This window comes from Kogia breviceps, chromosome 7 (genome assembly GCF_026419965.1).
Source record: "Kogia breviceps isolate mKogBre1 chromosome 7, mKogBre1 haplotype 1, whole genome shotgun sequence".
Lineage (NCBI taxonomy): Eukaryota > Metazoa > Chordata > Mammalia > Artiodactyla > Physeteridae > Kogia > Kogia breviceps.
In genome coordinates this window covers 443901-467264 of record NC_081316.1, presented here as the reverse complement: position 1 = coordinate 467264, position 23364 = coordinate 443901, and the positions used below count along the sequence as shown (strand labels likewise).

The following is a 23364-nucleotide window of genomic DNA, read 5'->3' as shown; positions in this document are numbered from 1 at the left end:
ATTTCATCTTGTTTTCATGTGGCCCACAATTCAGCCGTCACCGTAGAATTAATCATCGCTTTAATACCATCATTCTGCATCAGGTGAGGTGAAAATAAATAAAAATTATCTGTAATATACTAACTGTGTTAGTTACCCTAATGTTAATCATTTAAACTCTAGATCTTTAAAAATGACTATTTCTTCATTCATAAAGTGTCACTAGGACATACATGTTTCCATTTCCTTCACTCTATTTGGAGACTCAAGATGGAAGCATTTGTCTGATAAAGGCAAGCACTTCACAGGGGGCAGAGGGGAGATGATATAGGAAATAGAAGGGCAAGAAAAGTCAACTGGGGGAAATAAGTCAAAATGCCCTAAATGGACAACTCTATTACTATGCCCAGAAAAAATGAAGAATGCAATAATCTTAGCACAAGGAAATAACTCTGCGAATGTCAGTGGCCCAGTCTTTCCACGTGAAATGGATATAACCACCCAGAGGGTGAGAGAGTTGGGCTGTACAACCCCCATACCCGCTATCCCCAAGGCCACCAGCACCTGCGACACTTTTCCCAAGTGCTACCCTCTAGACAGACACCACCCTCACAGCCCAATCAGTTTCTAATACTGGCTCTGTAACCTTAAGAAGTTACTCTGTGGCTTGATTTCCTCATTTGTAAAATAGAGATAATATCTGTATCTACCTTATAGGGTTTTATAAGGATTAAATGAGTTAATGTGGGGAAAGCTCCTAGAACAGTGTCTGGCACAAATTGCTCCCTAAGTCTAAAATATTATCTTTATTTTAAAAAAACACAGGTTCCTAAACTTCTCCCCAGTCCTGATGAGTCAGAATCCGCAAACCTTTCCTCGGCGATTCTGACGTGGATCAGCTTTGAGAACTATGGATGGCCAACTTTATTATTTTAAGTGAGATTATCACTTAGTTATCTCATTGAAAATATCTCCAAATGAGTCAAAAGGTACAAACTCCCACTTGTAAAATAAATAAGTCATGGAGATGTCGCGTACAGCACAGTGACTATATTAATAATTTTTATTGTATATTTGAAAGTTGCTAAGACAACAGATCTTCAAACTTCACATCACAAGAAACAAAATCCTGGCTGTGTATGGTGATGGATGTTAATTTGTGGTGATTATTTCAAAATATGTACAAATATTGAGTTACTATGTTGTACACCTGAAACTAATATAATGTTATATGTCAATTATACCTCAATAAGAAAAAATTTAAAAACCACAACCCCAAGAAACAAGGCACTTAACAGGAGTAACAACAAAAAAAAAGAATCTCCAAGTGGCCCAGGAACAGAAATACGAGACAATCTGATGGATCTAGACTAGCAGTTCTCAGCTGGGTACGTTTCGCCCCACAGAGCAGGCTCGTGAATTCGGGCAGAACGTTTTGCTGGTCACAATTGGAAGGGGAATGCTACTGGCGTCCAGTGAGCGGAGGCCAGAGATGCTGCTCAGCTCCCCACGGTGCTCAGGGCGGCCTCCACAGCAAATGATTACCAGGCCCAAAATATCAACGGAGCTAAGAGTTGAGAAACCCTGATGGACCAGCGCTTCCCAAACTTTCCTGTGTATATGAACCACCTGGGGATGTTGTGAAAGTATGTGTTTTGACTCAGTAAATGTAGGGGGGACACCTGAGACTCTGCTTTTCTAACAAGTGTCACCAGGGAGCTTGTTAGAATCATTCCGGGCTCCACCCCAGGACTGTTGGATTATAATCCGTATTTTAACAATTTCCCTGAGGGATTTGCAGGCACATTCGAGTTTGAGAATTGCTCTAGAAAATCCAGTCAGATTCACGCTAATCCACAAGAGAGAAAGCTATTTTTTGGACCTATTGACAAAGAGGAAGACTGGACATGATTCTCTAGGCAATTTTTCAATATTTAAATAAAATGGAAACCTACAAGGATTTTATTAGATGACTTAATTAGATTTTATTATATTAAATAATAATCTATAATTATTTGTAAAAAATAATTTTATAATTATTGGATTATTCAGACATTCAAAGTAGGTCTCAGTGTTCCTTAATCAAAACACTTCAAAGCTTAGAAGTGTTCTGGGTAACAGGAAGGGCAGGGGAGGGTAGAGGAGGGACAGACGGGGAAGAGAGAGGAGGAAGGGAAGGGAGAAGGGAAAGAAGAAAGAAGGGAGAAAGGAGGAAATGAAGGAAAGAACAAGAGAGGGAGGGAGGAAGAAAAGAAAGAGAAAGAAGGGAAGCTTATAGAGAGGAAGAAAGGAAAGAAGGAAGGAAGGAAAAAGAAAAAAGACAGTGAGGTTTGGTAAACGCTCCATACAAGATTAAGCAAAATGCTCTTTCTTTACTGCAGTAATTCTCAGAGCCTTTAATGTTCTAATGTGCAATTTGAAATTCCAAAGGGAGGTATTGTCAACATTTGACCATAGAGGCTTTTTATTCTAGAGCATCTCAAGGCCTTGAGATTCTAACGAACTCACCTTTGGAAATGTTGGTCTACATAAACCATTTTCTTTCCTTGAGCTTTGAAAGGACTGCCATGCATACCATTTGCTTTCCTTGAGCTTTGAAAGCACTGCCCCACTCAATCTCTAGGGACTTTTGTATCCTTAGGAACCAAACTAGGCACTAACAGATTAAAATAGCAGGTACCATTTTAACCATCTTGCACATACCAGGCACTGTCCTAGACACTTGATATGCATTTTCTCTTGTCCTCACAACAAGTCTGCAAGGTAGGACTTAGCTCATTTTATACCTTAAGAAAATGACACGTAGAGAAGCTGAGAAATTTGCCCCAAACCATGCCTGCTGGTGAAGCCTGACGTGCTCACCCAGCTCCACTTACTGCAACGCTGTCTTCCCTGGCATGAGGGTTAGAAACCGAGTCTCTCACCAGATTCAAATCCTGGCCATAGACATCTGTTCTCCTTAGAGACCTGACTTCCTTTTTGCTAGTAACTGGCCAGGCATCTGTCTCGATTTCTAAGCCACATCTCCGTCATCCTCATCTTCTTGCCTTTAACATTTCTACTTGGCTCAGTGTCCTCTGCTGTGACCGACTTTCAGAGACACACCCACCTCCTTCTTTCCCACAAATGAGCCCCTGGGATGGAGACCCAGGCCCTGGAGCTCAGGCTCACTCAGCTCTCCCTGAGGCATTATGTCAGTGCTTCTAATTCCTTGCTTGGGAGGAAGTCCACCCAGCAGATGAAGGTATTCGCGGACCAACAGATCCTCTCTGGTGTCCTCCCTCCCGCATTCAGTACCGACTAGAAAGCTCTGGAGAGTTGGCCTGTGCTGTCACGTTGGAGAAACAGGGGGTCCTCACACTGGACTTGACTGAGCAGCCCGCCTCTTCACCCGACCCTCTGCGTTCATTACCCCTTCCCACGTCAGAGAACATCTGCCTACAACAACCCACTATGGAGTCGTTATTTTGTGCCAGGCGCCACGCTAAGTGTTCACATGTATCACCCCTTTTAACCGCACAACGCTGTGAAGCAGGCAGTATGACCCCCACTGGAAGAAAGATACATTAAACCGGCAGGGCTGACATTACTCACACGATCGCCCGACGAACGTGTGCTGAACTCAAACTCTGCTCCTCCTGACCCCCAAACTCATCCTCTTACCTGCTAAGCCCTGACGACCCTCAATAAAACAATTAAATGCTCGTAAAATCCTACCGGAAATGGACAAAGACGGGTTGCACACAAATCACCCCGGTTGCTTGGTTTCCTCGTGACGTTTTCTTGGCAAATATTTCCAACGACAGATGTGCAAACTCGGGAAAGCTGTTAGAGCACGTGGTTGTATTCTTCCAGCCCAGATTTACGACTAAACAGAACTTTGGTTTACGTCTAAACAAGAGGCTAAAAATGGGTTCCCAGGCTCCGGTTTTACAGAGATGTGGTTTTGTGAAGAAAGTTGATCCAAATCACAACACTGAAAAATGAGCCTTGTGCAAAACTACCCACCAGCTCGGCTTGGTTCGGGGTGGAAAAGATCAGCCAGTGCCCTTTATCCTTGGCTCCTGGACCGTACGAGACATTTTCCCCTCAGAACGTATCCTCTGGGTCTGAGTTACTTATCTGTAAAACGAGAGAATGGAACTAAACAGTCTCAGAAAGTACCTCCCAACCCCACATTTTACGGCTTTTCTGAGATGCAAACCAATTTCAAGTTGCCCCTTGGGAGCAGCTCATAGAGGCGAAACAGATACAATCGGCCCTGTTCACACATAGCTTTTCAATCATCTGCTGAAGCTCAGTTTCACGCTTCCACACAAAGCACACCCTGGGAACTCCTTCACTCGCTTCCCGTTTCAGCATTTCAGAGCTTACATACATCAAGAGAGTCCTGGACACCCCAGAGCCCACTTGTGATAGGAAGTAGCCAAAGCAAGAAAGAGCAAAATCCAGCTCTGTTTCCCCGCCAATACCTGACCTGTCACGTGACATCACCACACTTTTCTCCTCGGAAAGGCAATGACATTGTCTACTGTCCTCCATCAGTGCTTCTTAAACTGCTTGGGTGTGAAAACCCAGTTTCGTCTTTTTGTCTGATCATTTCCAATACATCTTAGAGAGCTATTTTATAAAACAGAATAAAAGTAAATTACCGGAAAAATGAAATGCTGCTTGGATGCCACAGCAATTTCAATTTGCTATAAAAGCTTCTAAATGTTGGCTCTTATTTCCCGACTTTTCTTGCCGTGGACTTGTAACAAACGGTTCACAGAACCACGTGGGACTACAGACCACACACAGAGAGGCGTTGCCCGAAATCCCTTTTCAATTCGATTCCAGACATTTATTAGGCAATGTCTAGGCCTATGCTAGGTGCAGTGGCCACCACTGATATTTAGATGACTGGCTTGAAACCTCTTTCAGATGCTGAGGTGAATGAGAATGAGGCCGGGCTATCGCAAAGTGACAGTGTAATTAAATAATCCACAGGTTTCAACTGGAAAAGAGGGAGAACAGCACTTGGCTTGAGAAGTATCACAAGTCAGAAAGATGACGTTTCACAAAGAATGAAACCTCCTACAATATCACAGGCTTATGTTTGGAAGTTCCAGACACATCTCAACCCCCCCATCAACGTGTTTTTCTTTACCCTAACTTTAACCCTCAGAGGTTGGAAGAGAAAACTGTGAAGCATAAACTTAGGATTCAGCCTCAAATCTTCTCATCCACTCAGCCTCCCCATATGTAACCCCTCACTGAGTCCCATCAACCCCATCTCCACTGTAGATCCTGAATCCATCCACTTCTCTCCACCTTCGGTATTGACACCCAAGCCACCAGCACCCCCCGCTTGGCTGACTGCAAAACGAGCCACACAGCGGGTCATCTTGCTTCATCTCCTGACCCCATCTCAACACCAGCAAGCAGAGTTGATCTCTGAAAATATAAAGCACGTCAAAGACTTCGGACACCACCTCCATGGCTTCCCGCGGCACAGAGTTTATTAAAATCCAACTCCCTACCGTGACCTCCAGTAGCATACAATCTCAGGACCCCCTACCTGCCTCAGTTATCTCCAGCAACCTTCACTTTCTCATTACAGCCCGGCCACGCAGCCTTTCCTTATGTTTCTCTGGTCGTCAGGCTTCTCCCACTTTAGGGTCTTGTCCTAGCTACGGGCTCAAAAAGGAACGCACTTTCTCGGGTCATCGCAAGCCTGCCTCCGTCTTGTCACCACGGTCTCCGCTTATCCGTAACCTCCTTAAGGAGGTTTTCCCTTTTCACCCAAATGCTCTCTTTCACTTCATCCAGGTTGGCGCCATCACAGCAGTTATCGGCGGTGCGCATTCTGTCTTTGCTGCTGCAGCTCCAGCGCGCTGGTGCCCTGCTTATCAGAGGCACTCAATAAATATCTATTGTCCGTAGGAAAACTTTCAGAGCCATCCAGGAGCTCGTTCTTAGTTGCCACCTAGTAGGAACAATAACAAATTCACTCCAAAAAGCAAAAGTACAACAAAAGAAGCTGAGGGATTTGTTGGCTGACTTACTTGGGATTTAATTACATGGAGGGTTTTGATGAAAAGAAGGAAAAACATTGTAGTACATTATGGTGCTAACGTGTGGCAGTTTTCATTGTTTACTCCTGTCTCCTTGGAGTATTATTAATGAGCCGACTATCTCGTATGTGATAATGTATTACAATGAGTTGTGTGGGGTTGTGGGTCAAGATAAAATAGCAGGAAAAAAAAATTTTTTTAATTAAAAAAAAAAAGAAAATAGCAGAGTCCAATTTAAGCACAATGACATTTGCTTGCTGAATGGCAGACTCATTTCACGCTTGCTTCTCTTCTTCTGCACTTCAGCTGTGCTCACCAGAGTTGAGCAGAGCCAGCCTCCCTCCCGTCCAGCGGGTGGGAGGAGGTAGATGAGCCAGCTGCTCAGCAATCGACTTTGACCTCTGAGAAAACAAGAATCAAGGTGGCCCCGCCAACGGCCACTCATCGCAAAGGCTCACCACCTTGCCTTTGAATGACAGAGGGATTCTTGACTGCCACCTCTGATCTTCTGAAAAGACGGGCAGGTATTCACCACCTGGTTACTCTCAGAGCAGCGCCTGGGCCAAAGCAGGGCACTGACCCCAGGGAGGTGGCGTTCTAGTTCAACAGACGACCTTCAAAAGACAGGCAGCCCCTCACGCCCACCTGCATTAACTGTCAGCTGCCCACAAGAGAGTACAGTGGTGGGAATGCCCTTCTTATCTCCGGCTTTCATCGCTGTGGTGGAGAGAAGCTGCTCTTGTGGGCTGGGAGGGATGGGTTTCAAGGGTTTCTTTGCCTCTGATGTCAACCCTTCACCACCGCAAGACGAACATGTGCCACCTGTGGTGTAGTGTCTGACGGGGGAGGGGCACGGGCAGGGACATACATACAGATACTGGCATGTGTCGCTGATGCCACATCATCCGGAAGAGCCGTCTCTCCCCAAAAGAACACAGGGCTCAACTTCTAGAAAGTAAGGTCTATTTACTTCTCCCCTTAGCTATGGAATGTCAGTAACTTATTTGAAGCAGTGAGTCTAGCTAGGGTAGTACTTGGTCACCACTGGGCTCCCCAGGATACTGTACTGACTTCTCTTTCCTGTGTCGAAACTAGCCTCTCTGTGATGTTACTAAGAATTTAGCCGTTCATTTTTCTTCTCCCACATCTCATCTAATATGATGGTGAACATGTGGTCAACACGCAGGTGATGCTTAGTGTTCTCTTAATACTTTCTACTTTGATTGATTATTGCTTAAAATGTAATGACTGTCAAATTTGGGGGAAATGAACAAGGGAGCACACTTTTAGCAAAATGTACTTCATTTCTCATTCTAAACTATGGTGATGGCATTGGACAGGTGATGTATTTGGTATACAGCATAGTAGAGCTTAATTTCACCATAATGAGAAGTGCTCACTTTGGGTACCATCTGTATAAAAGCCTTCGTGATCCTTGAAAATCGAGGACCCTAACTCAACAGGAGATAGTAGACTCATTTAGACCAACAAATACGGAAGCCATCAGGTAAGTGAAGAAGTTCTCCAGAAATACTCTGAACAGCACTTTACTCGGTCCCTGGCTTGTAAGAGACTCACATTTCCTTCTTGTTTTGAACACAGAAACACCTCAAGTCCAACACCCAAGCCCTCATCTGCAACTTGCACATATTCTTCTTGTTTCTCTTAAATGAAGGCCCCTTCTCCAGAGTTCTGGGCACCTGCACACCAGGAGCCAGGTGTTCAGCTGTTCAAACACGAAACATCCACCCACGTGTACCTGTCTCTGTTACACTTATCCTCGGTGGGATGGGGGAAGCAGAAACCGATGCTATAGGCAGAGCTCACAGGGCAGAACAATAACAGGAATAGAGCTGAAGAAACAAATGCTGCAGGTTTTTTCCCCAGGGAAAGGTTAGCAAACTCAATTTTAGCAAAACAAAAAGGTAACACAGACTGACCAAACTGTGGATTTCATTCACATTTGAAAATAAGTTGGATTCACTGCAAAATAATAAATATATAGACACATGAACTATGTATCATCTATAGACAGATAGATACAAAAAACATCGAGTCGTCAGAAGTCATTAGACTCAATACATCAATAACAGGATAACACTATAACCAAAGCGTTTAAAGAAAAGCATAAACTACTCTCCAGAAACTGAAGTCTCCTCAGGAATCAGCCGACCTTTATTTTTCAAGCTAAGTCCTCTATAAGTTCAAGACAATGACCTTCTGAAACCCAAAGGACTTAGGAAATCATTTTTGCAAAGACATCTGATACCATGGTTTTTTCCCCCAAAAATGCCCCGATATGTCTGTGATTCAAATACCTTCCAGGTTTTCCCATCTTTGTGGGTAAAAACGAGAAGAATTAGCAGTTTTCTCTGCATGGTTGTTAAACATCCTAATTACTTCATGCACCATTGCCACCACTTGCACATAAGCCATCCTTTGAAAATACTTTTTAACCTAAACTAAAATTCATGTTAATTTCTTCCGAGAATATAGCCAATATTAACACAATTTGGAGACTTATTGGATTTACTTTTTTAATCTTAACAGGGATGTCAATATTTTAATACACATAATGGAGATAATCTACTACCATCTGAAGTGGAACCAACAACAAAAATCTTCTTAGAAAGCCTGTACATTTTCATAGAGATGCAAAGTATTATAATTATTTATCATGTACCATAACCTTTATTACTGACTTGCCATTATTTTGATACTAAAATGTCTTCCTACATTCCTTCATGCAAAATTCACTTATATTAGAATCATATAGTTGGGTCTTTTTTTCCTCCCATTTTTGTACTGGATGGAATTACTTTTTCTGATTGTTCTCTCAATAGATCAACATTCTGGTGCAGCTTGTGCAGACATTTTGCATTTCATTTCTTTATCATAAATTCAATGGATTAACAAATCATGACATTAACTATTTGTTTCTAAAAACAAAATGTAACAAAAGAACCAGACAGTAGATAAACATTAGTTGAGTGAATAAATCTTAATGGGATCCATTTTTGTGGCACTCTTCCTGGATTTTGTAAGTAAATGAAGCCAGATAAGAACCATAATACGTAAGAGACAGTGCTTCCTAAAGATGCAAGAATGAATGAGATTTGGTGTTTGCCTTTGGAGTTGGTGAGGGGGGTGGGTTCCAGTGAGGGGGGGGACATGTACACAAGGCAGAGTGTGACAAGTAGCAACAGTGTTACAAAGTGATATCCAGGTTCTGGGGAAGATGAAATTATACCTGGTGCATCTTAAAGGATGAGGTGAAATTCACGGGGCAGAAATGAAGGGTGACCATCCAGAAAGGAAGAACAGTAAGAAAAGCATGAAGGTGGGAGGCAGCATTTGGGAACCACACGTAGTCGGTTTTGTCTGTATCATGGGGGTACAAGGGAATAGGGCCTTGGATGCTAAACTGAGAAGTTTTTAATAATCAGTAGGCAATGAGCAGCTAGTAGTAGTTTTGAAACAAGATACTAACATTAAGATGAATATGAAAACAATGTGTAAAACAAGCCAGAATGGAAAGAATAGAGGCATTTAGAGACTAAATGGGAAGTAGGAAGGCTTCCTGGAGGAGACAAGTAAAAATGAAGTCTTGAATAATGGCCAGGGGGGTACAGAGGAGAGATTGGAATGAAAGGTAGCGCAGAGGCCAAAATAATAGCCTCTGGCAACTAATGTGGTGCCATAAACAGAAATAGGAACGTCAGGAAGAGAAAAAGGAGCTGCTTTAGAGGATGGAGTGCCTAACACATGAATGCCTCATACATTCCAAAGGCAACCCAGCCAAAGACCCAGCACCTAATGCATCACTTCCCTCTCTCAGTGTTAGGGATCCTAGAACTTACCTGGCCTCCACTTGTTCACACCCGACGCTTTCTACAACATGCTGCGAACACCCAAGTCCCTCTTGGCATCTCCATCTCTTACGGCTCATTCATTCAGCATCAAGAACACAAGTGCTTCCCATCAACAGGCACCATGGATGAGACGCTACCTTCACTCTCTCAATTCTAATCGTCTAGCCCTGATGCAGCTCCGGCATGCTGTCCTGATCACTCTGGATGTGGTTTCTTGGTGTTTGTTTGCTTCTCATGGAATTGGCTTTACTATTTAGCAGATTTAAAAATAATACAAAATTCAAAAAAGAAACTAATACGCACCTTGCAATAAAAACGTGGAAGATAAAGTTGAGAAAAATCTCAGAAAACAGAGCAAAAGGAAAGAAAACAGAAGAGAGTACGAAAACATTGTAGTAGCATCTAAGAAGTTCAATATCCAAAAAGCGAACATTCTAGAAAGAAAGAAAAGAGGAAATGGAAGGAAGCAAGTCATCAAAAAATAATTCAAGACAATTTCCCAGAGCTAAGGATGTAGCTTTCCCATCTAAAAGGCTACTGAGTGCCCAGGACAAAAAATGAAAATAGACCTGTGTCAACACAGATCATCGTAAATTTTCAGAATACTGGGGATAACTAAATCACAGAAACTTCCAGAGAGAGAACAATATAGCCTGGCACACACATCCCTCCAGTGGATATCTTCCCCCAATAGAATACAGCCCTACCCCCTTTCCACCATCTCCCCCCGAATGTAAGTCAGATTATGTCTCTCCTCTGTTTAAAAACCTCTCATGGCTTACATGACACTCAAAATAATAAAGATGTAATGAAAGTGAGGGAATTAGGCTTTAAGACCACCTCTTAAATGTGATGACTCTTATGAACATTAACATTTTTGAATGAGTGGATAAAGGCTTCTGTTTAACAGGCAGCTACCAAAATGAAATTTTTCTCCTTCCTACCTCACTCTTTGTTTCCTTTTTCCCTTTCCAGTTTTCCTTTAGTCATCAGTCCACACTTTTTAATGTAGAATGTTGGCAATATCAGTATTGTATCACATGAATGGCTCCTCCATAGGGTTTTTAATGTTAAGAAGTCGTAACAAGGTTTCGAAAGAACAATTGAGAAGTGGGTCAAGTTTCCACGTGAGCCAAGAGTCTCTCAATTTTCCATGGAGTTATGGCAAGGAAAAGGAGGAACCGACTGGATGGAACAGTTCAAGCCAATCAGGTGAGGCTTCCCAAATTTGCATGGGCCACTGGATTGTTAGGAGTCTAAGTAAGAATATATACCAGAAGTGCTCAGTATATGTCTAACTAAACTGAATCAATGAAATGGACATCTGGGTTCTTCAAACTAATAAGCTCATACTTTAGGTGTGATTCATTCAGTAAATATTTATTGAACACCTACTTTATTGCAGGTCCTTTTCAGGTGTTGGGGACACAGCAGTAAAAAGACAGAGGAGGTCCACGCCCTCTTGCAGTTTCTGATCTAATGGGAGAGTCAGAGAAGACACAGACGAGGTAAGATAATGGGATAAACCAGGACAGAGTGAAGGTTGTAAGAACGGGATTAGATAGGGTGGTCAAGAGAGAGACTCCCGGGAGATACATTTCACCTGAGACCTGAATAATGAGAAGGACCCAGCTACACCAAGACTTGGGAAGACCAGTCAGAAAGAAGAGTGAGGGCTTCCCTGGTGGCGCAGTGGTTGAGAATCCGCCTGCTGATGCAGGAGACACGGGTTCGTGCCCTGGTCCGGGAAGATCCCACATGCCGCGGAGCAACTAAGCCCGTGAGCCATGGCCGCTAGGCCTGTGCGTCCGGAGCCTGTGCTCCACAACGGGAGAGGCCACAACAGTGAGAGGCCCGCATACCGCAAAAAAAAAAAAAAGAAAGAACAGTGAGAGCGAAGGTCCTAAGGTGGAAACCAGGTGGAGTGCTTGAAAAACAAAAAAGAATACGAACTGGTTAGAACATAATAAAAAACGAGGAAGAAGGTACAAGATGAGATTGGAGAGGTAAGTAGGGGCCGTAGGGTGTAAGGGCTGGGTAGGCCAGGGTGAAAAGTATCGATTTCTCTTCCACATATGGAGAAATATTTTTCTAGGAAATTCTAAGATTGTCTCTTTCATGTCATTTCCCATGCTATTGTACTCAAGTACCTTCGACCTCCAAGAAACAAGCCAATGAAATGAAAAATTTTGTTTGTCTTTTTCATATTTTAATTCATCCATCCAGTTACCTGGCACATAAGGAAAATTTATTCTTTTAAATGAGGGTACAGCTCTATCTCATTCACGGGAAAAGAAATTTCTTGATGGAGGAATCAAGGAAGTTCAATATCAGGCCTAAGTATTTTTTCTCCTTCTTGTGCAACTCCCCGTAAGATGGATCCTGAAGGAATACGAGTGCTTGGTGTGCCACCACACTGAACAAGCTAGGGCTGGTATTGCAGGCCTGGAGTGAAATTTTCTCCATTCCAGTTTGTTCGCGTTGTAACTGCTACATTATTTCAAGATACTCTTTTTTTCTTCCCTCCCATTTTGGTGTATACATGCAGGAGCTCCTCCTTAACTTCTACTCTTTCTTATCCTCAATGCCACTACCTAATCCGGGTAAGCATTATCTATGAATACAAGCTCAGGCTTCTTCGAAAGGCACTTGGTTAGGGTTTGCCAGCCAACGTAAAATAAACCATTCACATCGATTCAAGGGACCCAGAAAGCTGAAAGTCATACAGGAGTATTTGCTAGTTAGGGGAAGAGTAATGGTACAGTTGGGACAGAACTATTTCATTCAAAGGCCTTAAGGGACCCATTTTCCAGTGTCACTTTTGCTGTAATGCACAACTGCCCCAAAAAATGTAGGAATCAAAAATTTCCAAAGGGGGGGACTTCCCTGGTGGCACACTGGTGAAGAATCTGCCTGCCCATGCAGGGGACACGTGTTCGAGCCCTGGTCCGGGAACATCCCACATGCCGCGGAGCAACTAAGCCTGTGCGCCACAACTACAGAGCCTATGCTCTAGAGCCCACGAGCCACAGCTACTGAGCACACATGCCACAAGTACTGAAGCCCACGCACCTAAAGCCTGTGCTCCACAAGAGAAGCTGCCACAATGAGAAGCCTGCGCACCGCAACGAAGACCCAACGCACCCCAAAATAAATAAATGAATTACTTAAATTTATTTTTTAAAAAATTTCTGAAAGGAATGAAGCCAATAATACACCAACTCTACAGACAGAATGCTCTACAGTCACGTTCACCTGCCATCTACCCTGCCTAGTTAATGGAATACTCTGCCAAAGTGTAATTCTTTATGAATACTTAGTTTTGTTTCTTCTATTATAAAACTATTTAAGTCCATAGAATTAGGATGCTTAAAAATGGTGAAGTCTTTCTTCATCTAAAATACCAAAATGCTATGTGTATATATATTGAGTCAAAAGAGATCCTCTGGTCTTATGAACAATTATGTCACAATGCAGTTGGCTCCTCAAGTCAGCATGTGTGTATAGACTGCATGCTAAAATCTTGTTTTAACCTCACAGTTGCTCCCTCATCCCCTCATTGCATCAATCAAAAATCCTTGCTAGTTCTCCCTCCAAACCTCTAATCAAATCCATACTTTCCACATCCACTTACACTGTCTTAATTCTGGCTCTTATCTCCCACACAAACTATTCTAATAGCCTCCAATCAAAAAGTCCTACTGATTCTTCCTGGCCAGCCTCAAATGTCACCTCCTCTTTGAAGATTCTCCAGCTCTCCAAGGAATAATTCAATAATGCCAACTTGCTTTGCCCAGTAGCTCTTAGTACACATTACTCTTACCAAACTGATTACACTCTACTGCAGTGCTGTGAAATAAAAATACACAAGCCACATGTGTAATTTTAAATGTTCTAGTAGCCTCATTAAAAAGGTAAAAAGAAACTGGTAATTTTTAATAATATATTTTATTTAACCAGATAGACCCCAAATATTATCATTTCAACATGTAATCAATACAAAAATAAAACAAGATAGTCTATAATTTTTCATATTAATTCTTTGAAATCCAATGCGCATTTTACATTTATAGCATATTTTAGACACTAAGGTGTCATCGAAAATAAATGATCTGTTTTAATTTTATTTATTTATTTTTTTAATTTTAATTTTTATTTTAATTTTAATTTTTATTTTTTTTTGGTGGTACGCGGGCCTCTCACTGCTGTGGCCTCTCCCTTTGCGGAGCACAGGCTCCGGATGTGCAGGCTCAGCGTCCATGGCTCACGGGCCCAGCCGCTCTGCGGCATGTGGGATCTTCCCGGACCGGGGCACGAACCCGTGTCCCCTGCATCGGCAGGCGGACTCTCAACCACTGCACCACCAGGGAAGCCCTGATCTGTTTTTAGATGTCATAAAATTTGCAACTGAAAAAGTAGATTCACATACCCAAGTTGTTCCAAATGGACTTGAGAGTTTTATAATAGGTGCATCAAATATCAACTTTATATTTTAAATGAAAATAAAATTAACATTTAAAAATCAGTTCCTCAGTCACACTAGTGGGTAGTGGCTATGATGCTGGACAGTGCAGCTCTACCATAATTATCTGTTTATACATTTGTCTTCCCCACTATGTCAGACCATGTCTAATTTACTTGTATCCTCCCCATTGCCTAGCATAGGCTTGGCACATAAATAGTGTTTTGTGAAAGTCTTTTGACTAGACAAAGAAAAATAGATGTGGAAATCACCTGATTACAGCAATATTAAATCAAGAGCGTTTTTGTAAGGAATATAAATGGCAGTTTTTATGAATATATATACACACACACACAAACACAGGCCTGTATGAAAACTAATTAAGACTAAGTACATTTGAAATTGGTGCAGCTGGTATGGAAAACAGTATGGGGGTTCCTCAAAAAAAAAAGAAAAATAGAGTTGCCATATGATCCTGAAATCCCACTCCTGGGCATATATCTAGACAAAATTATGATTCAAAAAGATACATGCATCACAATGTTCACAGCAGCACCATTTACAATAGCCAAGATATGGAAACAGCCTAAATGTCTATCAACAGACGAATAGATAAAGACGATATGGTAGGGCACCCCTGGTGGTGCAGTGGTTGAGAGTCCGCCTGCCGATGCAGGGGACACGGGTTCGTGCCCCGGTCCGGAAAGATCCCACGTGCCATGGAGCAGCTGGGCCCGTGAGCCATGACCGCTGAGCCTGTGAGTCTGGAGCCTGTGCTCCACAACAGGAGAGGCCACAGCAGTGAGAGGCCCGCATACCGCGAAAAAAAAAAAAAAAAGAAGATATGGTATATATATACACACACACACACATATATATATAGTGGAATACTACTCAGCCATAAAAAAGAATGAAGTAATGTCATTTGCAGCAACATGGATGGACCTAGAGATTATGATACTAAGTGAACCAAGTCAGAAAGAGAAAGACAAATATCATATGGTATTACTTATATGTGGAATCTAATATATGACACAAATGAACTTATCTAGGAAACAGAAACAGACTCACAGACTTAGACAACAGATGTGTGGTTGCCAGGGTGTGGGGGGGCAGGGGAGGGATGGATGGGGAGTTTGCGATTAGCAGAGGCAAACTATTAGATACAGCAGCGGGTCCCCAACGATGTGGCACCAGGGACTGGTTTCGTGGAAGACAATTTTTCCACAGACTAGGACGGGGGGGGGGGTGGATGGTTTGGGGATGATTCAAGCACATTACGTTTATTGTGCCCTTTATTTCTGCTATTATTATACTGTAATATGTAATGAAATAATTATACAACTCACTGTAATACAGAGTCAGCGGGAGGCCTGAGCTTGCTGTCACTTGCCACTCACCGATAGGGTCTTGATACGAGTCTGCAGGCAATTGATTTACGACGGTCTCTGTGCAGTCAGGCCTCTCTGCTAACGATCATCTGTATCTGCAGCCACACCCCAGCGCCGGCGTCACCGCCTCAGCTCCTCCTCAGATCATCAGGCCTTGGATTCGCACAAGGAGCGCGCAACCGAGACCCCTCGCGTGCGCGGTTCACAGCAGGGTTCGCGCTCCCGTGAGGGTCCAGTGCCGCCGCTGATCCGACAGGCGGCGGAGCTCAGGCGGTCACGCAGCGACGGGAAGCGGCTGTAAACGCAGACGGAGCTTCGCCCGCCCGCCCGCCGCTCGCCGCCCGCTGCGCGGCCCGGATCCTAACAGGCCACGGACCGGTACCGGTGTGTGTGGCCCGGGGACTGGGGACCCCTGATATATAGAATGGATAAGCAAGGTCCTACCATACAGCACAGGGAACTATGTTCGATATCCTATAATAAACCACAATGGAAAAGAAAAACTAGAAATAAAATATATAGTCAAAGAAAAAAAAGACTAAGTACATTTGATTTGTTACTGATTCCTTCAATGATGAAAATTACTTCATACATACTATTCCCCCTTTGTCTGTGCCTGCACCACTTTTTCTCCTCCCTTCAAAGCATTCACGGGTATTTTACACAATCAGCACTTCCTAATAGTTTTTACATTCTCTAGTTGTCTTCTCTGTCTCTGCCTTGCCTTCTCAAACTATATTGTAAACTTCTGGAAATGGAGATCATTCCTTGTACTTTGTAACTTTCCTCACACATGGCTGGAGAGCAAGAACGAAGTGCAAGAATTTAACATATGACATATCATCAATTCTCAGATGCTTTCTTTTTCAGTCAAGTCTTTTCCCAACCAATTCTAGAAGCCCAACCTCTCAGCACTCACATCCATACCACTGTCTCTGGATAGCGGAGACCAGTGACCTATCACGTCATCGGTTCTTTGTGTTTTGCACGTTCAATTGCCCTTCCTCCCCAAGGGGGCGGGATGAAATGTCCAGTCTTTGTTACAATACCCCGCATGACCTAGTTTCCGTGCTCTCGTCACATGGACCCTTCTGTAGGCACTGCTTCCTGTCCCCATTAGCCCCCTCCATCTCCCCCTACCAGCCATGGATGCAGCCTCGTGGCAGAAGAGAACTCTGTAAGGGTAGAGCGCTCTTTGGTCTTTTTAGTCTCATCTCCCTACTGACAAATAACTCTGATAGATCAACGCACACACAAATTTCCACAAAAGGGATTATAGTAGGTATAGATTATATTCTAATGTTGCTCTAATAAGAACAAAATAAAAATAAACACGAAGACGTCTTGGTGGATCAGTCCCGGGGTTTCTCTGAGTCTGTGCTCTTTCTCTTTTGCTCGCATAGCTCTTTGATGGCATCTATCTCTGCAGGAGTGAACTTGGGGGTTAGCATCACAGCGTCATAATCAAATTCTTCATCAAGTGAGAAGGGCCGAACTTCATCTCCGACTATCTATAAAAGGTAACAAAGGAGGAAAATAACATATAATCATTGTAAATGAAGATAAAGTTGAAAACATAAACTCTCTATTAATATTTAATTAAACTTTTTTTAGACTTCAGCACTCTGAGCTGATTAAGCTGCTTTTAAGTAAAGGAATAAATTCAATTATTCAATTTGACCTAATTTAAGCCTCTTAATATGCCCCGTTTGTACCATCCTGCATCTGAATGAATATCATTAACTAATTCTGCCCACGGCAAGAATCAGAAAGCCTCTCTTGCACACATTCATTACATTTTTACCATTTTTAGTGTTAGGGCTACAGGCATATGGAAAAACTAAGAGTTATATTCAAATGTGAGAAAATATACCTTAAGATTTTGGTCAACCTTAAGGACACTTTTACCATTTACTGAAAAAGACCTGTAGCAAGAAAACATCATTTTCCAAGATAAAAATATTCTATGCTTAATATACTTACTTCTTCAGATAATACTTGGGCCAATAACAGCAGGAATTAAAACACATAGTAGCACCCTAAATTAAAAAGTCCAGGATCCTTTCTTCCTACCAAGAATTTTTAAAATATTACAGAATTTATCTGCAACTCAGAGTAGCTGCAAAGAGATGTAATAATTTTGTATCTACTTATTCATAATCTGTCAATTTTAAAGACTTCCTAAAGGAAGGTAGATTTTAAAAAGCATATTTTCCAATAAACAAGAGATTTAATGCCTTAAATCTCACTGTATCACCCCTTAAAAGGCCTCTCCCAAAGCAAATGGTGTGTGATACAATGAAATCACCCAGAACCTCTGTGTAGCTCTCTATTATGTATGGTGATGCTGAAATAATTGAAAAGGATGGCTTATGCAAGAATGAAAAAAATGCCCTGAAGCTATAATCAGCTTTCAATATTCTTGCATGGAAAATGATCTCGTTTAGTGGCTTTTGCAATGTTCTTGAAAACGGGAGTATCTAGCTCAGCAACTGTGTACTGTTACCAAAGGTGCAAAAAAAAACCCAAAACATGAAAAGTAGGTATCTCCTATCTGTTTAGCAAGTTGCGTCTTGTAGTTGGGTGTGCAGTGCTAACAGCAAACACCCAGCCATCTATCATCCTTTCTCGGTAAAACCAGCACGAGAACAAATTTCAGACTTGCTCACTTCCTCTTTGTTAGAAAGTGTCTGTGTGCTTTCCTGACAAAGGTAATGATGCGAGCTGCCACGGAGTGAGCCCCCACCACGCGCCAGCCCCAGTACTAGGAACCGTGCAGGCATTAGCAGTAATCTTCAAACAGCCCATCTTACAAAGCTCTCAAAGGTTAAGTAACTTGCCAAGGCTACACAGTTAGTCAGGAAGAGAAGCAAGATTTGAATCCCGGGCGACCTGTAGATAAAGCTTCACCTTCGCGACAAAAAACACCAGCAAAGATCGACCTTGAAGTTTTCACTAAGCCAAGACATAGCTCTTTGGGAGAAAAGATATTTTTTAAATAAGCTAAAAAATTCTCACAGCGTAACATAAAAAAATGCACTCGAGGATCCACATAATACCATGACTATCTTGAAAAGAGCAGCTGTACCCTGGAACAAATCAGTCTGCCGAGTGGCTAATCTGTCCATTTAGGTCACTTTCTGAAAATTAAATTTATCGTCACCACAAAGTGACAGTGGGGTAATATGGCTAAGACCAGATCAAATGAAGAAACACGTCCACAAGGACACAGTATATGCTCCTTTCCTGGAGAGAAGCATCCTTACCGTCTCTAAGCATCCAGCAGTAAGCGCTGAGGTTTGCAGGCCTGGTCCTGGCAGAGGACGAGAAAGAGCCCCCGCTCTGCCAGGGCTTCTGTCTGAAGGGGTGCTGGCTGCCCACGGACCCCTGGTCCACCAAGTTTCAGGCTGCCCATTGCACTAGGGCTTTGAACCCTATCCTGAGGCCTCTAAAACCTGCCTGGACCTTACTGGCCACTCTCCCTAGATGCAGTCACCTTGCCTTCACCCAGCTCCCGCTGAGGCTGAGAAGCGGGTTCAAATTAGACAAATCCCTTTGCTGAGCTAAAGCCCCAGCGAGACCATACCATCCTCTCGGCTCCCTCACACAGCCCGAGCAACCGCCACGTGCCCACCTCCCTGCCCTCTGTGTGTTCACTCCGTAAACGCTCCCGGAGTGCTTGATGTGAATTAGATACTGGGGACACAAGGACGAAGAGAAGCACAATCTGTGCCCACGAGGTTCTGTAACGTCGGGGAGAAGACGGAAGTAAATGAGTGATTTCATCATCACGCTCCCCGCTCCCCGACGGAGGGGCGCAAGAAGGGCTAAGGAAGCACAGAGGGCCAAGTGCTGAAGCTTAACTTACCCCCAACGGAGCCTGGCCACCCTCCGGAAAATCACACTCACCTCCCCACTCCTCACCCCACTCGGGACTCACCGTTTATCAGCCACCCAGACAGACCGAGGCCTGGACGTTGAACTTCCAGACTCTCTGACGAGGGCCGACTCCCGCGACCGAGTTACTCCCTTCTCCCAGACAGGCTCCGACCCACCACCTCCTCACTCCTCTCCCTTCCCCAGGGCCCCCGTACACCTTTCGGCCATAATACCCAACAGTGTGGGACTAGAGGTATAGAAATGTATCCTTAAGTGAAAAGTTTTTTATTCTCCTTTAAGTTCTTTCTCATACACTTACATTGTTCTCTATTGTGGAGCACGATCTCCTTCATCAGTCATTTGTTATTAACCGAAACGGCAACAAGGAGTGAGTTTCTAGCCAGCCAAAAAATATATGAGGCCAACACAAGAATTATTCATTTACAATACACTTAAAAATATAAAAATATACTTATAAATTGTCTTCATTTAGAAACTGAGTTATTAACAGCAGCTATCATTGTTAGATTAATTCCTTAGGCGATCAGTTAAATGCTGAAATGTAAAAGCAAGAAACCAAGAATAATAATAATTTCGTATCTGCAATCCCAAAATATGATACTCAAGACCTTTTAAAACACTTTGGGGGCATCACTGTCTCTCTACACTGCAAGATGGCCAGTACATCTCTGGATTAAAATGTCAGGGGAATAGTCTCCTGCAATCATTCAGATTTATTCCATTCTTTGCACAAATGTTTATTAAAATCTAGGCAGCGTGTAGGTGCTGAGGATATAAAGATGCAGACTTGTATGAAATCACAGAGAAATGAGATAGACACATCAACAGATCATCATAGTAAAATGTAGTCAGTATACACGGTATAGTTAGAAGGTGACAGGAGCAGAGAAGGAACACCTAACCCAGCCCAGGTAGGAAGGCATTGGGAAGGATTCAGGGGAGGCTTTCTGGAAGAGGTGCCGTCTAAGCAGAATCTTCAAGGGTAATATTATTTAACACGGTTGAGGGAAGACGAGCTTTGCAGACAAAAGCAGGTCTCGTGAACAGGCCGAGCCGGAAACACACAGAATTGCACATATGTGTACCTGCGAGTAGTTCAGTGTTGTCATAGCAGAAAATGTCAGGTACAGAGTGGCAAGAGACGAAGACGGTGCGAGATCGTGACAGGTCTTACATGCTATTTTTCCCAGAGGTGATCAACAGTCGCTGAAGGATTTTTTTTTTTTTTAATTTTTTAATTTTTTTTTTTTTTTTGGTACACGGACCTCTCACCGTTGTGGCCTCTCCCACTGCGGAGCACAGGCTCCGGACGCGCAGGCTCAGCGGCCACGGCTCACGGGCCCAGCCGCTCCGCAGCGCAGCATGCGGGATCCTCCCGGACCGGGGCACGAACCCGTGTCCCCTGCATCGGCAGGCGGATTCTCAACCACTGCGCCACCAGGGAAGCCCCAGCTGAAGGATTTTTTGAAAGCGGGTGGATACTTGGTATCTGTGCATTTCGAATAAATTCCTTCCTTCATTCAAGTGTTCACTGAGCACCTACAATGAGACACAGGCATGCAGAGAACAGCAGGAGACCCTGCCCTCTTGGAGGGCACATCAAGAAAGGTCACTCTGAAGACTGAGCAGGAGTCAGGAGACTAGCCAGGAGCCTGCTGAAGCAGTCCAGACAAGATCATGGGAACGGGGGGCATTGAGAGCGGATACTTTAAAATATAAAAAGTGAAAATAACAGCACCTGATGACTGATTTGGATATAAGAAGGGGAGAAGAGCAAGAATGCAGGGAGAGAAGCGGGTAAAGATAAGCTCAGTTTTTAACATGTTGATTGGAATGTACCTCGAGGAATCCAGATAGAATTGTCAACAGGCAATTGAACCCACAAACCTGAAGCTCAGCAAACGGTCTGAAGCTGGAGATACAGATTTGGAGACATAAGCACAAAAGGTAGTAGTAACCTAGAGATGAAAACAGATCCAAGTATGCAAGTGGCAAGAGCTGTAGGTTTAGCATGGAACCCTGAGGAATACCAACTCCTGAGGGAAGCATGGAGGGAAAACCCCCAAAGGAGGCCGGGAAAGAACACTCAGAAATACACAAGGAATCTGAGAAGAGCTGGGAAGAGAGAACCAGTGCACCATGAGTGTCAGGGAAAATCAATGGTAAAAAACACAGTAGAGAGTCCCATTAAAGGAAAGAGTGAAAAGTGTCCCTTGGGATGATTGGCAATGATGAAGTACCTTTATTCTGAATATGTCCCGGCAGGTGATTACACCAAGGGCATTTTGCAATGAACTGAATGAGGAGTGAGGGGAAAGGAAGCAGAGTCAACTAGAGGAGTCGAGTCTGTTGGTTTCTGGAGTCTGTATGAAAAGGGAGAAGAAAGACCAGACAATAGCCAAGAGGGGTCCAAGATAAAGGGAAGGTTGTTTTTTCTTTCTTTCTTTCATTTCGTTAAGGATGGGAGAGACTTAAACATGTTTACACATTGAGGGCAATGAACCAACAGAGAAGGAAAGAGACGATGACCCTAACCATCTTATTATACCAGAAAATCACTCCCGGTAGTGAGGAAAGTTTCCTGATTATCTGTTCATTCAACACTTATTGCATTTCTCCCGTATGCCAAGCACTGAACTCGGCACTAGTTCTGACTTTTTAGCATTTTAATTAAGTAACCTTATAGAGACACACACGAGTGAATGGAGGGTCTTCTAAGATAAGGGGCATGTATGGAATTCAAAGTGAACCCTGCTGTACACTGCAGTTCAGAACACATCACTGTGATCTTCAAAATGACAGCTCTTCAAATACTGTAAAGCTGCCGTTCTATTTATGCAGTTCAGCTGTTGGTTACTGTGGCACACTTTGGGAATTCTATTCTTTCAAGTTAGGTTCATTTTGAGGTTCTAAGATATAAGGGTCCAAGTTTTTTCGATTGCAAACTGAACTTCTGACTTATTTCAAAGAGCAGAATTCGTGCAGTGGAACACCAAATCCCCTGCTACTAAACAGAAAACAACTGTGAATTAAGTTATTAACTTGCTATTTTTGCCTAAGGAGCTGAGAGAAACGTGGATTTCAAGTGTCTAATTTCAAATCTAATTGAAATCTTTTTGTAGCCTCTCAGGGAATAGAATTTGTACACTATTAGAAAATTGCTAGTTTTCTTAAAATTGCTCACGTGATTTATTCTAAGAGGGAAACTATTACAGAAGGAATCATTTTCATTCATAGTACCACTAAATAAATACAACTAATAATGCTCAAATCAATAATAACAGCATTTAGCTGTAGGTTATCTTACACAGTAATATGGTAAATAAACTGTCTATACAGGTAAAAAATGTTAGAGTCCCATTTTGAATTGGAAAAACAGGCAATCTCCCTTTAAAATACTACAAAAGTTTCTTCAATGACCTCTTCTATATTTTGGGAAGTAGGACAAGAACTCACAATTTTTCCTCTTCTTAATGTGAATTCTTTTTGTTCAGTAAAGCTGTTCAAAACTTCCAAAATTCATCGAAACAGAGAAACCACGGCAAGAAGTTATTCACAAAGGGAAAGTGGAAGGCTCTTGAAAAATGTTTGACTGTAAGGGGGAAATGCACGTGTATAAAAGCAGTGATAAAATTAGGAAAAAAGTTACATGGGTCCAGAGTCCATATCAGGAAGTCACGGATTCTCATTAGACAATTCAGAGG

At 42.9% G+C, this 23364-nt stretch overlaps 1 protein-coding gene across 4 annotated transcripts in view; it reads right to left on the bottom strand.

Moving 5' to 3' along the window:
* Positions 1 to 17033: 17033 nt before the first annotated feature.
* The window catches only part of IFTAP (intraflagellar transport associated protein), a 63319-nt gene continuing 56988 nt past the window's right edge, over positions 17034 to 23364 (bottom strand). For all 4 annotated transcript variants that reach the window (XM_067039400.1, XM_067039401.1, XM_059068214.2 and 1 more), the window contains exon 7: positions 17034 to 17271. In XM_067039400.1, the coding sequence (XP_066895501.1) occupies positions 17113 to 17271 (159 nt within the window). In that variant the 3' untranslated portion in view covers positions 17034 to 17112. The remainder of the gene's footprint in view (positions 17272 to 23364) is intronic.